At 53.7% G+C, this 22,105-nt stretch overlaps 1 protein-coding gene across 1 annotated transcript in view; it reads right to left on the bottom strand.

Annotated features, from left to right (window-relative positions):
- SDK2 (sidekick cell adhesion molecule 2) overlaps positions 1-22,105 on the bottom strand; it is a 247,341-nt gene that overhangs the window by 66,870 nt on the left and 158,366 nt on the right. Inside the window, exons 5-14 of the mRNA XM_015235247.3 lie at positions 20,829-20,962; positions 13,721-13,832; positions 11,695-11,885; positions 11,473-11,556; positions 9,661-9,855; positions 9,018-9,134; positions 7,261-7,428; positions 6,171-6,273; positions 512-688; positions 44-180 (exon numbers count right to left, since the gene is read on the bottom strand). Coding sequence (XP_015090733.1) covers positions 44-180; positions 512-688; positions 6,171-6,273; positions 7,261-7,428; positions 9,018-9,134; positions 9,661-9,855; positions 11,473-11,556; positions 11,695-11,885; positions 13,721-13,832; positions 20,829-20,962 — 1,418 coding nt within the window. The remainder of the gene's footprint in view (positions 1-43; positions 181-511; positions 689-6,170; positions 6,274-7,260; positions 7,429-9,017; positions 9,135-9,660; positions 9,856-11,472; positions 11,557-11,694; positions 11,886-13,720; positions 13,833-20,828; positions 20,963-22,105) is intronic.

Here is a 22,105-nt window from a genome sequence, read left to right on the forward strand (position 1 = left end):
CCCTGGCTGCGGTCGGCGGAGCGCGAGCGGCGAGAAGCCTTACTGTTCTCCGACATCTCCAGGATGTAGCGGATCAGGGGGCTGTTGCCGTCGAAGGGCTTGGCCCACGTCAGGTTGATGGCCCGTCTCTCCGCAGTGCTGAGAGTCGCCACTGGATGCTCGGGGGCGTGAGGCAGTTGCCTGGAGGAGAGAGATGCCGGAGGGCAGCTGGTGAGGTCGCGAGTCCGGTGACAGCGAGGACTCAGGCTGAGCTTCCGCAGCATCTCGTGCTCAGCCACAAAACTGGCCTTCGGGGTCATCTCCCTGGAGGGTCTGCTCTCTGGTTTGGATCCCACCTGTCCAAAGCCATACCCAGACTCCCCATCCTTGACAGGGGCCTCGCTGAGCTGGGGGAAAGCCTGGAGGATGCTTGGCCATGTTTGGAGAGGTGGGAGAGCCCAGGTCACCCCTGGCTGGGTGGCGTCCCAGGATGAGCCCCCTCTGCCCCGGGGCCTGGGCGGGCTGCCCCTACCTCACGCGCAGGTGGGCGCTGCGGGAGTCGTTGCCTCCGGCTGAGAGCACCCGGCAGGTGTAGGTGCCGATGTCCCCCGACCACGTCTGCGAGAGGTGCAGGGAGCCGTTTTTGTCCAGGCGGATGCGGGGGTTGCCCTCCATGCTCAGCGTGGCCCCATCCTTCTCCCAGACGTACCTGAGAGTAAGAACAACTGGTAAGTAAAGAGAGCCAGGGAAGGCGGGGTCGGGGGGCTGCTGGGGGTGCGTGCAGCCCGGGGCTGGTCTGGGGAAGGGGGCTCCAGTGGCGGGCAGGGGGCGAGCCCCAGGCCAGCGCAGGAGCTCCTGCAGCCCATCACACCTGCGGGGGGTGGGGGGGGCGCTGGGTCCAGGACCTAATGGAGTGGGTCTTTGCCCATCATTTACACCTTCAGCTCAGGTCCAGGTCAAAGCCCGGCGGCTTTTGGCCAGAAGCCATCACCAGGCAACACAAAGAGCGGGCGAAAGATATCCTTGCGAAGAGGTTAAAAGATGACTACCGGGCAAAGGATGAAAGGTTTCGCCTAGACTACATTTTGGGATTAGTTTTATGAGAGGAATCATTAGATCAATGCATCACTGGGACAAATTGACTTTAGTGTCCAAAAAATCACTTTAGCTTCAGTCAGTCAGTACGAGGGGGCACTTGAGAAATTACACACATGCCCCTGCCTGACAATAAGAAATATCTTCTCTGGACTTGTTCCTGAGGAAATACAACGGTTGTCATCAACGCACACAGGGTGTCAGGTGCGGGCAGGATGCTGCTCCCCACCCCCGTACCGGGGAAGGCTGAGCAGGGTAGCCAGGGCAGGAGCGAGGTGGGGGCTTTGCAAATAACCCATCATGCGCTCCATGAGAGGACCGGGTGGTGGGTATAAGCCACTGGGTCCTAGAGCTCTCTGGGTTTAGGAAGTGAAAGACATCTAGAATGAGCCTGCAATATATTTAACCTAAGTTTAAAAAAATAAATCCGAAAAGCAGCAGGTACAGATAAGAAAAGAGTAAAGGAAAAAGGAAGAGAAAACACAAAACGCTTCCCCGAATGGGTGGCCATGATGAACATTTCAGGGTACACCTTCTGGACTCTTCCCTCCTGTCCTCATGGGCAGGGTACCACAGTGCTACTAGGTTCGGGGGTTGGATTCTTGGGTGGAATGGTGCCCTGGCCTCTTACGAGCACTGTGACCCTGCGTATATTTGTTTAACTTGGATGTGCCTCAGTTTCCTCAGTGGAATTAATACCACCCCCTCACATTATTGCTACAAGGACTGTGTGAGTTAATATCAAACGCTTGGAATAGTGCCTGAAACGTGATTGATGTAAGTTAGCCGTGATAATGTGTTTTTCCTGATGCAGCATATTTTTAATATAAATAATATCTAGCGACCCATCCATCCATCCTGATTTTAAAGCCGATTTTTTCCACCCCAGAAAATATCATAAGTTCCTTTTAATGCGACATTTCCTCACCATGGTTCACTTCAGCCACACAGTGCTTCAAATACAGTTCCTTTGTAATGGATCCCGGGATTTTGGGAAGTCCAGCAGAGCTCCTTGTTTTCTGACTATTATAGTTAATGCTGTGACGAACATCCTTGGGGCAACATATCTGCCACATTCTAAATCATTTCCTCAAGGATAAACTCTCAGTGGTAAATTGCCGAGTTAAATGTTAAAGGGTTTTACACGCATTTGCAAATAGTCGAAGGCAATCACCATCAATTTATCTCTTCATCGAGAAAAGAATCATCCTTGCCAGCATGGACGGGACAGGTAGAACTTTACTTCAAAGCAAATCAAGCTGCAGAGAGTAATTCCTGCTTAAGAAACAACGGAAGACAAGAAGATACCCTTTGCCCCAGGATACGGGGCATCTGTCACCACCTGCCAAGCGCCAAAAGAGCCGGAACTTGAATCTAATGATCAGTTACTTGAATCTAATTAGAAATATTATGGATAGAGGAACAAGTAAATTGCACTGTGAAAAAGCAGCTAGCCAAATCCAGATGTGAGATATTCTACAGCCGGGATGTTCTGCAAACTACGGCCCACTGCTTGTTTGTATAAATAAAATTTTATTGGAACACACTCATTTGTTTACATATTCCTTATGACTGCTTTTGTGCTGCAGGCGCAGACTTGAGTAACTGTGACAAAGACTATGTGGTCCCCAAAGCCTAAAATATTTACTCTCTGGCCCTTTACAGAAAAAGTTTGCCAACCTCTGTCCTATAGAAGAACCTGGCTTCTCCAACTTATTAATTGCATGAAAACAAACCAAAAATGAAAACAGAAAGTAAAAGGAGGGGAGAGAATAAATAGAAAGTAGAATATGTAGAATAAAGAAGACACACCAGCCGAACACCATGTGCAGGCTTTGTTTGGACCCTGACTTAAACAAACCCAACGTAAAAAGATACCTTTGCAATAACCAGGGCAATTGGAAAATGAGCAGGAATTAGAAGAAATCAAGGAATTGTTCATTGTGTTAAGTGAGACCGGGGACATGCCTTTTTGCTTAAAGAAAAGTCCTTTTCAGTAAGAGATACACGTTGACATATTTTAAGGTAAAATTACCTGTTTGAAATTTGCTTTTAAAATGTTGCAGTTAAAAAAAATTGTGGCGGGGAAACAAGATGGGTAAAAAGCTGGTAATTGTTGAAGACAAGAGGTGCGTACAGGAGGGTTGATGATACAATGCTCTCTACTTTGGGGTATGTTTAAAAATTTCCATAATGAAATCTTAAAAAAAAAAAACCCATCAGTCCATTTCACGTAGGGTAAAAATTTCCCCAAATAATCTGTAATGATACAGCTGGCTAGTAAACAATTTTGATGAATGGTTTCCAGGCGTCCTCTCAGCTTTAAATAATATTAGCTAGTCCTCAGGGAATCAAAGATGTGGGGAAATATTTAGTTATAAGGACAAGCCGAATGACATTTCTTAATATTAGCAAAAATTTAGAAACAATCCAAACAGCCAGCATTAGGGAACTGGTGACACAAATTATGTGGCATCCACACAACGGATGACTGGAGATTCATACAATTGAATTTATGCAAAATTATTTATTGGCAGAGGAAGAGTTTCACCATAGGTTCTTAGGGGAAAAGCAGGTTTAAAAACAGTCGTGTTTCTAGGTTTTTTTTTTTTCAAATGGCACTCAGATATTACTACCTCTAATTGAAGGAAACACAGATCAGTCTGCTTTTCTCCTTGGCTCTCTAGCCCTCCCCATTGTCCTTGGCTTCCTGGCATTTTCTATGTTCTCCTCTAAGGGAGGTCTAGTAGCTGTATAAGAAGAAAAACACTAACAATATAGGTTAATATTAATAATACCATTAAAAGTGGACAGTTCAGATTCAGTCTAGATCTGGGTTCAGATACCAAACAGAAGTGTTTTCTTCTGGAGTTATTCTGGAGGCTTTTCCTGAGGGTACCTGCACCTGCCCAGGCTGCCTCCCCTGGACCCTAGCTTTGTTCTGAGGACCCGCAACCAGGGTTGTTAAGTGGCCGTCACTTTCGTCTGATTCGGTTGTTCGCATCCTTTCTAGCCTGCCTGCTCAGGGAACCCCTGGTATGTTTCCTGAAGCTGGAGCAGGGATTTCAATCCTGCCTACACAGCAAAATCACCGCTGGGATTTCTCAAAAATACCTAATTCTGGGGCCCACCCTGCCCCTGAGACTCACCTCAAAAAGGTAGGGGATGCAGGGAACCTCCCCTCCCCCAAGTGATGGAAGACAGGCCGGGGTGGGAGATGCGGGGCTGGCCGTGGCCATGGATTCTACCGATGTGGGAGCGAGGAGGGACCCATCCTGTTCTCTCCCTCCTCTAAAACAGATGGTCTTAGTTGGGTAATACCACTCTGAGGTGAGGACCCCCCCTAGGAAACTGGAACAGTGATTTCTCTTCTCCAGTTCACTGGGGTCCTGGGACGTGGGCCTGCAGATACATCGCGGGAGGTCCCTGCTTCTCTCAGTTCACGAGACTTGTCCCGAGAATGAATAAAATGTGCAGGTATTTCCCAAGTATTAGTAGATAACATTTTTATAAATAAAATACTAATTTATTTTATAACTTATTTAAAAATTTTTAAAAAATTATTTATTTATTTTGGGGGAGGGAATCAGATTGATTGATTGATTTAATGGCGGTGCTGGGGATTGAATCCAGCACCACCACACGCCTGCTAAGCGCACACTCTCCCACTGAGCTATACCCTCCGCCGCCAATTTATTTTAAAGCTTTACTGAACTAATATAGCTTTTTGTTACTATGAAAATTTTCAATTAATGGATGCTAAAATTATAGCCACTATTTACGTATGGGTCTGAGACCCACCGGAGTATTCTATGGGGGGACTGTGTGGGTTCTCCTAGAAGACATTTTACAGTTGGTATATTAAATTTTTTTAAACAAAAGTCTAATAAACCCTGGAATAAGGATAGGGTGGGTTATCTGTGGACCATGTTCTAACTACAGCTACGTGATTTGAAGGCTTATGTTTGCACTGGTGCTGGCACCACATGATGATTGCCCTAAAAGGCCAATGTTTAATGTTTAAAGAAGTGTTTCTTAAACTGGGCCTGAAAGGGGTCCTCTGAGGATGGGTGTTGGTGTAAAAGTCTAGTACCCTTGATGCCAACCTTGGCTTCCAGGGTCCCCTATGGCGTGGCCATACAGGCTGTCATATACCTGGCGACCACCAGGTGGCGCCCCAGGACGCAACTGCCTCGGTTGCGGAGGGGCCGTCACTCCGAGTGGCATCAGTGCCGGGTCCTTCCAGCCTCCATCTCCATGCCAGTTGCTTCGGCAGTGAAGTTGCCCATAAAACAGAGAAGCAACACGGAGGGAATATTCATTTCTAAGGAAGCAGGGAAGGTTTTCACTCAGCATCCAGAGCTTAAGGGAGAGCCTGGAGGGCCAGTTTTCTCCCGGTTTTAGTTCCAGAAGTCTTTCCCAGACTTGGCCCAGGAAGTGTCCTCATCCCAAACTTGGGAGGGAGCCCAGCTTTGATGCCTTTCTTGGCTGCTTCTGTCCAGTGGCTGACACAGTTGGACCTGGTTCCCTCCAGGCCAAGTAGCTGGCCGAGGTCTGGGCTCCCCCGGAGGGTGCTGGGTCGGGGGGGCTCAGTTAGGCCCTTGCCCCTTACATGTGTCCCTTTGATGGTCCCTTCAGGGCCCTCTCCTGCCCCAACCTGTCACTGCTCCCACACCTGTTGACCCAGACCCCTCTGCCGTCCACTTGGTGGGCAGACAGTCTAAGACTTGGGGGGGCAGTGCTAGCAGTGGGGTCTCTAACTCAGAGCCTCCATCTCTCCCCAAACAGACGCCTCTTTCTCCTTCCTTCCCTTCTTCCTTCCTCCACTCCTCTTGCCACCATTTCTCCACATCCCATCCCCTTTCCCTCTCCCCTCAGACACTGCTCAATTCAACCTGGCTCAGTCCCCTGGGCATATACTCAGCGTCCCCTACATCTCAGCCCTGCACCAGCTCCATAAGTGGTCCCCCAAGAGTGTTCCGTGTCTCCACAGGTGACACCTGCCTCCTTGGTGTGAACACTTACCCAGCAACCAGCTACCCCTAAAGCTGCCCCTCTCCCCTTTCACCTCCCAGGGGCCACAGCAGAAGGAGTACCTGATGGCCACTCGGGGGTCATGGGTCACTCCGCACACCATGGAGGCCTGGGTGCCTTTGATGACGCTCTGGTCCTGGGGGGGCTTGGTGATGCGGGTCCGGGCTGAAAGACAGCAGGGAGACGGTGTGGTGGGAAGGGGTGTGGGTTCCAGAGTGACAGCTGAGATGCTGGTGCGGAGGACGGGGAGGGGGGTCTCCAGGTGAAATGGGCCGTGTGGTTGAATTCTATGGGTGGATGAAGGCAGACGGGGCCCGTGGACTGGTCCATCATTGTGAATGTCCCAGAAAGTTAAAAACAACTTCCTTCCACAGTACCTACATTTTTGGAAGCCAAGTTCATAGCAATGGGGAGAAGAGTCTTTTAATTTTGCTCCCACAAACCCCCAAGAGGGATGAAGAAGTGGAAATCTGAGGCTGATTGGGGCTGTAGTCCCAGCACATTAGTGGTCCAGCCAGAGTAAAAATAGAGTCCTTTGACTCTGGGTCTAACACATCACCCACCAGGGCCCAGGCGCTCAGCCTAGATGGTGGCCCACACCGACGTGTGGTGCCGGATCCCAAAGGGTACAGTCTGAGGGCAGAGAGGCTTGTGAAATTCCTTCAGAGCAGCAGTCAGCAAACCGCAGCCCAGGGGTCAAGTCCCTCGGTGGCCCGTTCGGGCAAACTCATTCGTTTTGGAACACAGCCACGCCCACTGGGTTAAGCAGGGCGTATGGGCTGCTTTCTCCACCCAATAGGAGAGTCAGCTGAGCTGTGACAGAGCCTGTCTGGCTCACAAAGCCTAAAATATTTCCTATTTGGTCCTTTACAGAGAAAAGTGTGCTGATCCCTGCCCTGAAGTCTGTGAAGACAGCTGTCCGTCCCCACTGTTTCTCTCAGCTCGGCCAAGCACGGCAAGAGCCTCTCACACGGGGCATCCCCCGAGGGCCATCCGCCTGCTCCCTCTCCTCTGCAAAACTGGTCCAGGCCTTTCTTAGAAGAAGCACCCAGTCGGTCGGACAGATGCTCAGACGTGCGGTGAGGTGGGCTGTGCTGGCGGTCCCCTCCCCCACGGGCATGTAAAGCACTGCTGCTCCCCTTGCACACTCACCCCACACGACCAAGTCGGCCGAGGCTTCATCGACCCCCCGAGAGTTGGTCGCCAAACAGGTGTAGGTGCCGGCGTCGGAGATGTGCGTGGGGCTGACGAGCAGGCTGCCGGATTCCAGGAGTGTGAAGCGGGGCAGCTGGACGGAGCCGCTGGCCAGGATGCGCTCCCCTGGGGGACACGGGGTGGGCTCAGGCTGCTGCCCCGGGGCCGCCCAGGCAGCCCTCCCAGCACCGGGACACGGCTCCATGCCCAGACTGCACTCCCACCCCTCCCCGGCCTTTCTGGGGCGGGGTGATCTCAGGCTGGCTCCCAGATTTAGAAAGGCTGGAAGGAGCTTGAGGGGCAGGAAGTTGGGGGTAAGGACCAGAATGGTTCCTGACTTGGTGACAGACACAAGGGACCACGGTCACAGAGTGGGCGGCCAGAGCTGGGTCTCCCGATGTCTCTCGGCCCTCCACGCTGTCTGCCCTTCACCAGAGAAGGCCAGGACTGTCTCCTGAGCAGCCCGGCACAGCCCTCGGAGGCAGCTGGCACCTGGGCTGGGGGCGGGGGGAGGGGACAGACGGCTCTGACAAGGTGGTGACGGGCATCTGCAGAAGGAAGGACGCTTCTAGAGTCACCTTCAGGGGAGTGGAGGAAAAGTGACGGGTGGGAGCAGCAAGGAGTGGGGGTGGAGTGGAGGGAGACACATAGGGTGGGGGCAGCCCGAGTTGGGTGATCAGGACAGACCTCCCTCTGCAGTGGGACCTGGGGAGGCCCAGTGCTTGGAAAGAGAGAGGGGGGAGGGGGAGAGATGTGCCTTGGGCACGAGTGAGTCTGACAGTGCAAATTTTTGTGGTTGTACCTATTTTAAAGAAAATCCCCCACCTCAACAGAGGGGACTCTCCATGTGGAAGCTGTGGGTGAGCACGTCTGTGCACACGTGTGCAGGCACGTTGAACGAGTGAGCGTGTCGCGTGGGTGTGTTTATTTCCAGGTCTGGCATGTGCCTGGGGGTGCCCTATGTTTGCTCCCCAAACACTGACTGAGCAACTACTATGGGTCCGCCTCTGTCCCAGGCCTTGGGGAGACAGCAGCGGACCAAACCAACAGCCCTGACTTGCTGGTGGGGGTTGAGGGGGCAGGGAATAAGCAAAATGAATACGCAGATGATTTTGTAGGTTAGCAGGTGGGAAGATAAAGCGGGGAGGGGCGGTGGAGAGGGCCTGGGGGCTGGGGGCTGGGGGCTGGGTGAGTCTGGTGGAGAAGGCTCACCAGAGCAGAGGCTTGGGGGTGTCAGGGAGTGACTGCGTGTACAGGTGTGTGTGTATGTCCACGGGAGGTTGTGAAGGTGAATGCACTACACAGAGGGGTGGAGAAGGCACACAGGGTCATGGTGGCTGGGCTGGGTGGACAGCTTGGAGTCTGGAGCCCTCTGAGCTGCCTGGGGAGGAGGTACAGCCTCCCCTGTCCTAACAACCACCACCGTGATATTGCATCAAATAGCTATCATTTGTGGGGACCTTGAGGCTCAGCGTGAGTAAATAATTCGCCCAAGGTCACAGGTCTCACAAGAGGCAGAGCTGGGCCTTGAGCCCAGTCAGGCGTCATATGGTACATCCCATGTTGTGAAAGAGTCCCTCTTGTGTTGTGCAGTGCACAACCTCCTCAACTGTACATGGGAAACCCAACCTGGCTGGTTTCCAGAACTAAGCTCTAGGACTGCCCTACACTTTGTCCCACGGCCACACCATCCAAAGCAGATCAGCACCACCTACCTTTCTGCCAAGTGATGGCTGGCCGAGGTGCCCCCGAAGTCTCACAAGCCAGCACCACTGACATGCCATCGATCACCGTGCTGTCCAGGGGCCCCCTGGTGATGTTGGGGGCAATGCCTGCAAATGGAGACAGAGGGACCTCTTAGCCACATCCCAGGAGGAGCCCCCCACAGCCAGAGGGCCAGGTCCTCGTCCTGCCCTGCCACTCCCGCTAGTGTGGGTCCCTCTGTAGGGAAGAATGCAGGTGTTCTGACAGGGCCCCAGCATCGGGAAGAAGCCCGGAAGGCCCACGAGGGCTCCCCTCACCCCCTGCACCATGGAAGGACCCAGGTGACACCCACCCTGCCCAACCTTGATTCTTAAGCCTCCATCTGGGGGAAATGGAGTGCCCCTGGGGGCGACTTACACCCTCCAGGTCAAGGTAGATGCGACTCATCCTTCATTAAACATGAAATCAAGCCTCTGTTTTGTCAAAGGAAAAACAGTGCCGACTGCGGAATCAGTGGGGTCACGGGCTGGGCCACCTGGCTCTGAGGGACAGCCTTCTGGGAGCCTGTCTCCACATCACGCAGAGGTCCCTGGCTTGGAGGAAAGTGTGTCCTGGGTGGGAGGGACTCGGGCCTGGCAGGAAAGGCCGACTCACTGGTGACGGCCAGGTAGGTGGAGGTCTGCACCTCGCCGGCCGCGTTGCGGGCGAAGCACTGGAACATGCCCGTGTCGTCAGGCACCAGCCCGCTGATCTGCAGGCCCCCGTCGCCGCGCTGCCGGAAGCGGCTCAGCCTCTCCACCTCCACCACGGCTGCGTCCTTGTACCAGGTGATGGAGGGCGGCGGCACCCCTGGGGGAGAGGAGCAGCGCCGTCAGCCGCCTCTGAGGGGTGCTCAGGCGGGGACTGGGGCTGCAGGTCCTCGAGGCGGGGGTCCCTGCTGTGTCTTGGTTTCCAGACCCTTCTCAGAGGTGCCACTCCTGGTCTTGGGAGAGGAGGATGTTCTGAAAGTAGCAATTCTCAAATTCTTATATGCAGGCGCTCCAAGAAAACTGACAAGATCCAGGGATTAGCTTAACTTGGGTTTGCTGGATTGAACAAATGTTATATATAACATACATTTTTTTCTGCAACATTTAGCAGTCTTTTGTGCGCTCTGGAAACCTCCAGCTGGACTTTCCTACAGCCATGTGACCACAGAGCACCGTGTCAACGGGCACACAGACGGGATAAGTGTTCCTCTGGATGCCCTCAGAAGCCCCCCTTACCTGGTGCATGGGGACTCCCCTTACCTTTCCGCCTCGCCCAAGCAGTGCCCTGGCTTGACCCCGGCCCTCCCCTCTCTCCCACTAGCTCTCTGCTCAAATGTGACTTCCCCAGAGGAGCAACCCAAACCCCACTTGAAAGACCACCCCATGGCTCTGTGCCCCCCAAGTCTGCTTGTAGTTTTCCTTCCCAGTCCCTTTCAACCCTGATATCCAATCACACCGTGTTTCGTTCACTCCAGGCGGCACATTTTTTCTCGTCGTAACGTCTCTGAGATCAGGGTGTCTTACAATCGACAGCATGTCATAATTTAATTGGCAGCCTTTTTTCTTTCTTAGTGCCGCATAAAATAATGGGGCGCCTTACAACCCATGGCATTTCAGATGAAACGAAGTCAGGTATCTTTATTTGTTTATCGGTTTGTCTGCCTCCCTGGTGAGAACCTAAGGTCTGTCATAGCAGGGATTTCGCTGTTTGGTTCGTTCTGTCTCTCCAGCCCTGAGAATAATGTCGGCAGGCGGTTAAGCCCTCCAAAAACGTTTGTTCTGTACGTGAATGGATTTCTGTCTTCCCCTTGTGTGGTCTCAGAACGGGAGTCATTATCCCCTCCGCTGGACCCTCCTTCCTGCCAGGGCTGTATTTTCCTCCGTGCTCAACATTAGACCATCCCCCGTCCTGCGTGCTCTCCCCTGTCATCTCATTGTCCCAGACTTCACCCTGGTTTCGGGGTGCCTTTTAGCTCAGCTGAACCAGAAGGAGGGAGGGTGAGGATGGGGAAATTCTCCAGGAACTCTAACAAGGGAGGGTTAAGTAGAAATGGTGGGAGAGGCGAAGCAAAATGGCCCAGAAACCAGGCAGAGATGCACCCAAGTTCCAGCAGTTCTGACATTACGGTAATTTGGCATTGTCTACAACTCTCAAATTATGGGCCATTTGGGTCTGTCACCTATCCTGAAATTACGGTAATTTGGATTCATTTGTTACCCTCAAGTTATGGTAACACAGGGTTGATTTCCAGCCCTGAGATTACGGTAATTTGGCCTGTTTGTTTCCTGGGGTGTCTGCTTACAGCCAGACCGACTCTCTGCTCAGTGATGATGCTCAGAGAAGGAGATGGAATTTAGAAAAGTCCGTGTCAGGGACAGGAGAGGCTGAAGTTCTGGGAATCCTTGTCCCCCTTCTCCGTCCACGCCACCATGTTACCTTTGGCCCGACAGGGAACGTCCACCACTTTCTCCATCTCCGCAGTGATGTGTCTCTCTGGCTCCTTGACAAACTGAGGTGGCTCTGCAGGAGGAAGGGCCAGGGGAGGGGATCAGAGCCATGCTCCTGTTGATATAGCCACTGTCAGGGTCCCCCTTAAGTAGGCTCCAGCCATGCTGTCCCTACCCTTGAGGGAACCGCAGCTGCCCCAGCCCGTCTCACCCAGCACAGACAGGTAGGCTCCACGGACAACAGAGGGGACGCTGCTGCTGCGCAGGACGGCCTCACACTCGTAGTAGCCGGCGTCGCTGCCCATGGGGTTGGGGATGGTGAGCCGGCGGTTGTAGTCACTGATGCCGCCTGACAGCAGCGCCCCATCCTTCCTCCAAATGATGTGCAGCTTGATCAGAGGCCTGCAGGGGTAAGGGAGGCAGGCATTCAGCCACAGGGACTTCCAGAGGTCCCAGAGGCAGGGCAGGGCGTGGTGAGGAGGTTTGCTCGGGCCCCTGACACTTTAGAGGTGCAAATAGTCAGGCTAGTCCTTTAGTGCTTTGGGCCTCAGTTTCCTTGTCTGTAAAATGGGGGCAACTGTGCCCACCCGGGGGTTGTGGTGAGGGTGGGTGTATTCACACCGGGGGAATGCTTGGGACAGGACCCAGCCCCAGTGGTAACTCATGTCCCAGGACTCCCGAGAGCAGGAAGCGGCCTTGTCCAGCATCCCTCTGTTCTGCTCTCCTCTGTGCGTGCCCCATCCAGATGTAAATCAGGGGGTAGAAAGTGTTAACAGTGAGGAGAAACTTGAGAGAATTGTTTCTCCACAAGGAGACACTGAGAGCAACAGCCAAAGCTTGGAGATGGGGAAACAAAGGCAGACGGGTCCCCACCCCCAGCTTCGAGAGAGGGGTGAGGGTGCGAGTTGGCCCCTTTCCCTCATCAATCACTGACCCTGACACCCCAGGGACCCCGGGATTGGGTCTGCCCGGCTCTCCTGTCTAGGCCCCTGGTGGATTCCCAAGGGTGGATCTGCCCGAGTGGGGTCCATGCTGGTTCCACGGGGGTCCCCTGAAACAGGGGTTCTGTGATCGAGTGAGTCTGGGCAACCTGGTGTGAACAATGTTAGGTCTTCTTTATGCCCCTTTAAAAACGTATTTTATTTATTATTTTATTTTCGTGGGTGTGAGGGAAGTAATTAGGTTTATTTATTTTTAGAGGAGGTACTGGGGATTGAACCCAGGACCTCCTGCACGCCAAGCACACACGCTACCACTTGAGCTATGCCCTCCCCCTTCTCTGTGCCCTTAATGTGCTCTGCTGCATCCTGGTGGCCTTTCCCATCCTTGTGAGAGAATCAGGTTCTGAGAAGCACACCTTTAAAAATGCTGCTACAGGGACATGGTCTCTGGGAATCTTCAGCTGGAGGTGACCTCGGGGTCACTGGTCTCACTACCCACCCGATCCCGTCGGATCATCTCTCGGGAGCACTTCAGAGGTGTCAGGTCAGGCCAGGCTCAGCATCCTACCTAACATGTCTCACCACTGAGGCAGGTCCTAGATTATTCCCATTTTACAGCTGAGGACACTGAGGCCCAGAGCATGGCAATGAGCATAGGCCTCGTGCTATCAGCCAGCTGGGTGACCTTGGGTAGGTTGCTTGCCCTCTCTGGGCTCCAGGGTAGTGACACGTATGTTGGGTATTTACTGGGAGAAAGCAGGTTTTGTGGGAGGGCACTTAGTACAGTGTCCACACATGATAAAGTGCAGTAATTTTTTAGTTGTTTCTTGTGTGAGAGAAGTGAGGGTTGTAAACGGCTCAGAAGGGGCCACATTGGCACCTGACCCCAGGTCTGCCCTCCTGCAAGTCCATCACATGAACTGTCTCCCTGGGCCACCTCTCTCTTGCCCACATCTCTGTGCAAGGAGGGCAGTGCTGGCGGAGGCAACAGGCCCCTCTCCAGGCTGCTCTGAATGTGGAAGTCAGCAGATCCCCCACCCGCCCCAAATATCCTGGGCTGAGATTCGATGCCTTGTAACTTCCATTCGAAGTTGGTCCCTCCTCTTGGGACACAGAAAACGAGCCAGCCCTGCCTGCCTCCCTCTGCCAGTTGCTACCTGCCCACCCATCACCCATCCTCCAGTCTAAACACCCCATCGTCTTTCACGGGTCCTCACAGGATATTCCTGCACCTTTCTGAATTCCGACTGGTCTCCGCAGAGCCGAGGTAGAGTGGGCAGGGGAGACACTACCCACCTGGCGTTGGCCACACACTCCATGGTCACCTCCGAGGTCCCAGCCACCACGCTGGTGTTCTTGGGAGGGATGACGATGGTTGGAGCGATGGGGTCTGCAGGGCCCCCTACGTCTGGGGAGAGGATGGGCATTAGTGGGAACAGAGGTCGGAAATCCCATCTGTGCCCCTGCCCCACTGGAGGCTGATGCCGCAAGGGGCCTTTGTCTCATGGAAGGGGCAGGTGGCCGTGGGACAGCTGTTCAAGTCTCCCCAGAGCCGAACCTCCAGGCCCTGACCCTAGGGACCCTCCCACCTCTCCTCCTCCTTTGCTGATGTATCTCCACACAGTGTCCAGGGAGAGCCCACCGCGAGACCTCAAGGCCTCCCCAGCTCCTCCTGTAACACAGCCATGTCCTCCTCCGCATCCCTGTGTCCTGGTTTTTTGCCTTCAAAGTCCTTCCTTCCACCTGCATGTATCCTGTTGCCTTACTCCTTCAGTTTCCACCTCTTCCACGAGAATGCAAACTCCTGTATTGGGTTAAACAGTGTCCCGCAAATTCATGTCCATTACAGCTGTGAATGTCACCTTATTTGGAAATAAGGGCTTTGCAAGTGTAATCAGGTTAAGATGAATTCCTACTGCATCCAGGTGGGTGCAAGGTCCAACATGATGTGTCCTTGTAAGAAAGTGGAAATGTAGACACAGACACAGGGGGGAGAAGGCCAGGTGAAGACTGAGGCAGAGACTGGAGTGATGAATTACAAGGTAAGGAACACCAGGGATTGCCAGCCACCACCAGAGGCTCGGAGAGGCAGGAAAGGACCCTCCCCTAGAGCCATCAGGGAGAGCGTGGGCCTGCCGACACCTTGAATTCAGAATTCTGGCCTCCAGAGCTGTGGGAGAATAAATTTTGGTTTGCGGTCCTTTGTTAAGGCAATCTTGGGAAATGACTATATTCCCTGAGGCAGGAGCCTCTTTTGTCTTTACTTTGGACTGAATTCTGTCCCCTTCCCACCCCTCCCCCCACATTCACCAACTGAAGCCCTAACTCCTGGGTTCTCTGGGATGGGGTCTTTAAGAGGTAAGTGGGTTCACTGAGGTCCTAAGGGTGGGGCCCTAATCCAACAGGGTTAGCGCCCTGATAAGATGAGGACGAGGCCCCAGTGCTCTCTCTCTGCCACGTGAGGACACAGCAAGGAGGTAGCTGTCTGCAAGCCAGGAAGACAGCCTTCGGCCCAAACCACTGATTCTGGTACCTTGCTCTTGGACTTCCAGAACTGTGAGAAGTAAATGTCTGTGTTTAAGTTGCCCAGTCCATGGGGTTCTGTTACAGCAGCTTGCGCTAAGAAAGTTCTGCCCACCCCGACCTCTCCAGTGCAAACACCATATCACAGGGCACACAGTTGTGCCCAGAGACATCTGTTAGGTGGACCAGTGCACTGGGACTACAGCTGTCATTGTAGATTAAAATGAAAGAGAACTTATCAGGATTTGGTTTCACTAAAACAAGAGGATATCCCTAACTCTCCTAAAAGAGGCGGGAGTGTTGCCTTTTCTGTGTTTTAAGTTCTCTAAGGAGCGGCCAGGTTCTTAGCTTTGTGGGTCAACGCAGGCCCGATATTGGCAGAAACTTCAACAATCTCTGTACACCTGCTCCACGGCTCCCGAAAATACAACTACGAGGACTTTCGCTCTCACGACAAATCCATCCAGTTGGCCCCTTTCCAGGAGGCTCCGGAGGTGGCGGGCCACGACGGCGCGCTCGGCCCCGGGGCAGCCGCGAGAGGACGTCCTTTATGGGGAAGTCACGCAGAGCCCCGCTGCTGCCCCCTGGCTCCCGCCGGGCCTCCAGGCCTCGCTGGAAAAGGCCCAGGTCGAACGGGAATACAATGTAAAAAATAAAGTAAAATGAAGGGGGGGAGAAAGGAAGTATATAAAGCAAAATAATTGCAACAATATAAAAGCCGCATGTAGGCGGCCGTAAAGAGCCATCGGATTGAAAGCTGCTGATATGGCTGAACCCATAAAAGTGTGCTCCGCGTGGTTTACGACATGCCGGGGTGTGCAGGTACCGCGGCCCAGATTAATGGGGCACGAGGAGGAGACAGACAGTTAGAGCCCCACGGTGTAGCCGGGTAAACAGAGCCCTCGGAGTTTAAAAATATGAGGGCTGCCCCCGGGGCTCGGGGCTGGCTTGTTGGCTTTGGGAGGGGTGGAGGGGAGACTGCCACCCATCAGGGACCATGGGGTCCTGCCCAGGTCCAGGTGGCAGCTTTTGGGGCTCGAGAGGAGGGGCCCCAGCCACAGTCTGAGGGTCAGGAAGAGCTGATTCAAATCCTGGCTCTGCCCCAGGCATCCTGGGTGTGACTCCCGCTGGCCATTTCATCCCCCGAGTCTCAGTTTTCTCAGCAGCAAAACAGGGATAAAAATCACTGCTTCTCAGGGTTGTGTGGGTTCGGCCCCTGACTCGACGAGTCTTTTTGGGACAAGGGCTCAGTACCTGCTGGACTGCATGCCGGGCACCAGAAAGACCCTGCCAAGTGAGATGGGCAGGGGGCTGTCCTCACGGTGTGCACAGTGTGGGAGGCAGTCAGATCCCCAGCTTAGATGTGTAACAGATTAAAGATGCATGTGACAGGTGCTTGGAAGGAGGTCCTGGTGGGGACGGCTAAGCTGCTCTGGGATGAAAGCAGAGTGCCCAGCACATAGTAGGTGCTCAGAGCAGAGTACCTGGCACACAGTAGGTGCTCAGTAGATGACAGTCCCTCCTTGGGGATCTGCCTGCCTGTGCTGTATGGGGAGGGGCGTCCTTGCATTTTCCCCCCACCCCTGACCTGCCGTGGACCAAGTCATGGACCCAGAGGTACCAGGAGGTGAAGTCACAGACCCTCCGGGGCCTCCTGATGGAGGGACAGAGGACACACGTGCCACAGGAGATCAGGCAGAGCCTCAGTGCTCCCTGGGGACTCAGGAGATGGGGGAACGTGAGTGGAACTCAGAGAAGCTGGAAGGAAGAACATTCCAGAAAAGGAGCACTGTGTGAGTGAGGGAGAGACAAACGAGGGCAGCTGGAGATAAATGTGGGTGCTGTGCTGGGCGGCCCTCAGAGCACGGGGCAGGGTGAGGGGGGCAGCTACAGAGCAGATGTGACAGAGCCTAGCCCACCTGCTGCCCCTCCCCACGCCACTCTCCTTGGCCTCTAGGAGAGAGTGTGGACTGGTTACAGAGCTTTTCCTGGCTGAGCCCAGATGTGTCCTCAGAATCCTTCTTAACACAGCACCAACAATGGACCAGAGCTGGTGTATGAGATGAAACCCATTTCCAACCCTGCTAGGGGAAGAAGAGGCAGATTTGATTGGGAGAGGTTAGATCAGGGCCAGATCGCTAAGAATTTACAGGCTGGACTATGGGCTGGAAGTTGGCCCTGGGTGGGTGCCTGGTACTGGAGAGGCTGACAGATGGGATTGGGAGGCAGAGGCCAGGAGGGTGGTGAGAAGTATGTTTGGATGGTTTCTGGAGAGTTGAAGCAAGCAGACAACAGGGTGCCTCTCAGTGGATGGCAGCCAAAAGGAAGGTTTGTTTCCTCCCGAGACATTAATGGGGTGAGATTTGCAGCCAGGGAAACCTGGTCCCATTCTCCAGTTTGTGCATCATTAGCGAATGTCAGTAGGAAGCAAACTGCTTCACCTCTTTGGCCTCTGCTCCCTCACCTGTAACTCGTGGGTAGTAAGGACGGCCTGCGTCCAGGGACCGCTGGAACCATGGAGCCAAGTGCACAGGGGTGATGGAAGCAGGCTCTCGGTGTGATGTGAAGGCAGAGAGAGCAGCTTGGGGTGGACTGGGGTGTCAGAGACCCACCCTCAGCAGGCATACCTTACTGACAGGTGCTCTCTGCTGGGGAAGATTGTGCAGACCCCTGGTCTCTGGCGAGGGGGAGGGGGACAGCCTGGCCCTGCTCAGGCATGGGATGCAGGATGCCTGTCTCGTTCGGCTCATGATCTGGGCCGTGGGATGAATTGGGTCCCCAAAGTCCAGCAGGAACATCACATACAAACCAGAGCAAGGAGGACGGGCATCTTTCATGTGAGCTCGTGACGTGGATGGGGCCTGGGGCGGGAGGAAGACTAGGGACCTCCCCACAGGGGCAAAGTTGGGTCCTGCTGCCCCAGGACGATTCTTTTTTTTTTTTTGGTGTGGGGAGGTAATTAGATTTGTTTATTATCTATTTTTGTTGGGGATTGAACCCAGGACCTCATGCATGCTAAGCATATGCTCTACCGCTTGAGCTATACCCTCCCCCACCCAGGGCGATTCTGATAACAGGCACAATGTGATCCATTCTCCCCAAGTCACCTCACTGAATCACCCCAGCCACGCTTTGCCACAGGCACCACGTTACAGATGAGGAAACCGTGGCTCAGAAACCACGTGACTGGGTGGCGGGGCAGGCTTCCGGCCACCCACGAGCCCAGGGCTGACCTGCCCCAACCAACCTGGGGGGCTGGAGAAGCGCAGGTGGCTATGAGCTCTTGCAATGTGACTGGTGTCCCTTTGATTTAAAGGGATTAAATTTTGCCTAATTTACATTTAATTAAAAGCAGCTCCCCAAATCAGTTATTCGGACACTTGTAAGGATGTGTGGGACCACTTGGGCAGAGCACTCTACCTTTCCAGCTGTATATTTTTTGAAATCTAAATACAGATGACATATTTCAGATGAAAATCCAGCATCTAAATTGAGATGTGGTTTAAGTGTAAAATATACCAGGATTTTGAAGACTTAATATTAAAAAAAAAAAAAGAACCTGGTGTAAAGTATCTCAATATTTTCTATATGGATTGTATGTTAAACTGGTAACATTTTGGATATGTTGGGTTAAACGAAATATAATAAAATTAATTTCGCCGATTTCTTTTTCTGTCTTAAAAAGTGAGGCTGCTGGCAAATTTTAAATTACTTATGTGGTTCACATTATAATTCTATTGCACGGTGCACCTCTGATCCCTGGTTGTGGGACCACCACCACAGGTATGAACTTTTCAAGAGCTGGGACAGTCTCTGAGGTCACCTGGGTGACACCTGGGTAGGGGGCAACTCTGGGGGACATTGGCCTTTGTTCTCTTCTCTGTTTCTGAAGAGCATGGGCGTCCCCTGAGGGCTGCTAGGAAGCTGAGCTGCTGAGAGCAGAGGAGGGATGAAGGGGTGACGGGGGGAGCAGAGGGAGAGGTGAGGCTTGGGCAAGACGGATGAGGGGAGACGGAGCTGGGGTGGGCGAAGTGGCAACAGCTCCGAGCAAACTGGCTGGCACACAGGCAGGGAGGCAGCTGGGGGATTTGTGTCAGCGACAGGAACAGGGATTTGAAGTGCAGTCACTTGTGGGAGGAGAAATTAGCCGAAAATCAGCTGATTCTGCTCTCCATCGGTACAGATCACCGCGTGAGAGCAGGAGGTGAGGGGCGATGGGATGGGAGAAACAGACAACTGGGGGAGGGTATAGCTCAAGTGGTAGAGCACATGCTTAACATGCAGGAGGTTCTGGGTTCAATCCCCAGTACCTCCTCTAACAATAAATAAAATAAATAAATCTAATTACCTCTCCCCCTTCTTAAAAAAAACTAAAAAAAAAAAAAAAGAAAGAAACAGACAACTGAGGGAGGCTTGGGCAGACACGGGGGCCAGAGGGACCCTGCCCGCCTCCCTGGGACCAGCCGGGGGCTTGGGGGGTTGAGATGAAGCAGACAGTGAAGACCCCCACAGTCAGCCAGGAGGAGGCTGCAGGCCGGGGGAGGGGCACAGTAGGAGGCTCCAGCCTCCGTCTCAGGGCCAACTGAGTCACCCAGGAAGGTGCCTGGCCTTGACTCGGACGGTGAGCAGGCATCTCACCAAATGACTCGATTGCCTTAGACTCCGGGGGTTCTGATTGCAGGAAAATAAGTGTGGAAAAATATCCCCCTCTGATGATTAAATTCCTTTTCCCATAGAAACAGCAGCCCCAGGTCAGGGGCTGGGGGCAGGCTGCTGGGACTAGACTGAGACCCTGGCCCAGGTCAATAACAGAGGTCACACTTGTGACTTTGATGGGTGAGTATCACGAATGAAACTCTGCCCCCTGCACCTAGAGAGAGGCCTCTAGGCAGACGGGACCCTGGTGTGGGGCAGGAAGTCACTGTGGGAATGGGGAGGGGTTCTGCTGCCGCTCAGAAGGCCCAGGAATGGCGCAGTCAGGGTTGGGGAATGTTCTGGGTTTTCTGGGCCCTGGATGACGGAGGCTGGAATCAGAGGAAGGACACGGGAAGGTCCCAGGCTGGCCGGCACCCTCATCTTGTGACTGGCGGGTGCATCCCAGCCAGACCGTGGATGATGAATGAGACTGGCTTTGAGAGCAGCAGCTGTACAGATGTGGAGAGACGTGAACATCTGGCTCCCCCAGCCTGCGTGGTTGCTCATCTGCTGCGGGAAGCTCTGGCCTCTGGTCCCAGGGCTCTGTGATTCCCCCTGCCCACCTCTCTATCCCAGGGGTGGAGCGTGGCTGGAGGGGGCCGGTCTGGGTGGGGAGAACCACCCTGACCCCAGCATTTTCATCACTGATCAGAAACCTGCCTTCAGTCTCGGCTGGACAAAGGAAACTCAAGGAGTCACCCTTTTAATTTGCTACCCTCTGTGCTCTGCCACTGGGGAGGGCTTTGCCTCTCTCTTCCAGGGTGCTGGGCAGCCTTTGGGGATGGGCAGAGGGGAAATTTTAGGTGGAAGAGCCTGGGCAGAGAGCCTGAGTTCCCATCAGGGAGGATGGCTTGGTTCCAAGTCAAAGTGGTGCTTTCCATGTGCTGGTTGGGTAGAAGCAGTTACTGCATGTCTTTAAAAACAAGCTTCCATCTCCTGGTGGGCTCTCCCCGGCAGCACCTGGGCCCCAGGGGTGGTTGTAATCCTCTGCGCACACACTTTCTCCTGCATTCCAGCTGGGTCTCCTCCTCCTCCTGCTCCTCCCTGCCCTCCCCCAGCCTCCCCCAGCCTCCCCCAGCCTCCCCCTTCCACTGCCATTCCATCTTCCCAATGACCCCCAGGAGCCCCATTCCCAAGATTTAATGGCGTGTTCCGACATCGGTCCCAGGCCCCGCCGCTTACTTACTCTCCACAGCGAGAGTGATGGGCTGGCTGGTCTTGTTATCCCCGTTCTTGTCATTAACAGCCTGCACGTAGTAGCGGCCTGCATCGGGAGCCACCGTGGACAGGATGACAAGGGTGTTCTCCAGGGTGATGGCTCTGGAAAGAGGAAGAGGATTCCTCTGACGGGGCTGAGGGGCTCTGAGCATCCGAGGATGGGAGAGGGGAGCCAGGAGCCCTCCTTCAGTCCCCCTCCCAGAACCACTCACTGCCTGCCTGAACTCCAGCCACATGTGGTTTGCAGAGAATCCCAAACACACTGTCAGTGCTGGGGATCAGACCCCAATACAGCACATGCCCAGGGCTCTGAGAACGTCCTGGTGACTCCTCCCTGCCCCCACCCCAGACCTGGGCTAGGGGCCAGAGCTCCTTCAGAATTCTACCCTTTCCCGGCATCACAGCATTGATGGCTGTGTCGGGTCATGTCTGCACCTTGAGTGTCCAGAACTAAAGAAACTCATTCACTGGAATGAATGAATGGATGGATGGATGGATGATCTATTTAGGAATCAGCAGGACCAGTCAAAAATCAGTGCCTTAACCTAATCCTGAATCTGCTTAGGTCAAAGGCCCCAGGTTGCCCGTAATAGATTTCTGGGCTTCACATCTACCCCCAGTCTCCTCTTAGGGTATCAGTTCCTTCTCTCCAAAGCTCATCAGTGAGTGGGACCATCTGGCTGGGTGAGAGGGGAAAAGGCCGCCAGGCAGTGGGATGTTGACATGGGCTGTTGGCTCCCAGTCTGGCTCCCACTGCGGGAAGCCGGGGACCCCATGTGATGTGGATGCCAGAGCACTGGCCCCGCCAGCTCTGCCGGCACCTCCTTTCACCCATTCTCCTGATGACAAACAAAACCATTAGTTTGTCAAGTCTATCTCCGGATTTTAATGGGATGTGCCCGAGACAGCTGTTAAACATCTTTAATGACAGTTTAACAAGGACCAATCCAGTTGAATTCTTTTCAAATTTTCCCATTAGATGAATGTTACAGAGCTTTAAACAGGCTCTCAAATAAACATTCCCCACTGATGCCTCTCCAGCCCAGTCCCTCTCAGCCAGGCTGTGCTGGGGCGCCCCCTTCTTCTGGCTTTGGGGGTTCGAGTGCTGAATCTCACACTATCTGCTGAGCTCCAGGAAGTAGGAAGACAAAGCTCTCCTGCCCTAATTCTTGGGAACCTTAATGATGTCTTTCTTTTCACCCTGGAGAGCTCTTTAACCTCCAGCTAATGATGTGACAGGAGCTG

The sequence above is a fragment of the Vicugna pacos genome, chromosome 16 (genome assembly GCF_048564905.1).
Source record: "Vicugna pacos chromosome 16, VicPac4, whole genome shotgun sequence".
Lineage (NCBI taxonomy): Eukaryota > Metazoa > Chordata > Mammalia > Artiodactyla > Camelidae > Vicugna > Vicugna pacos.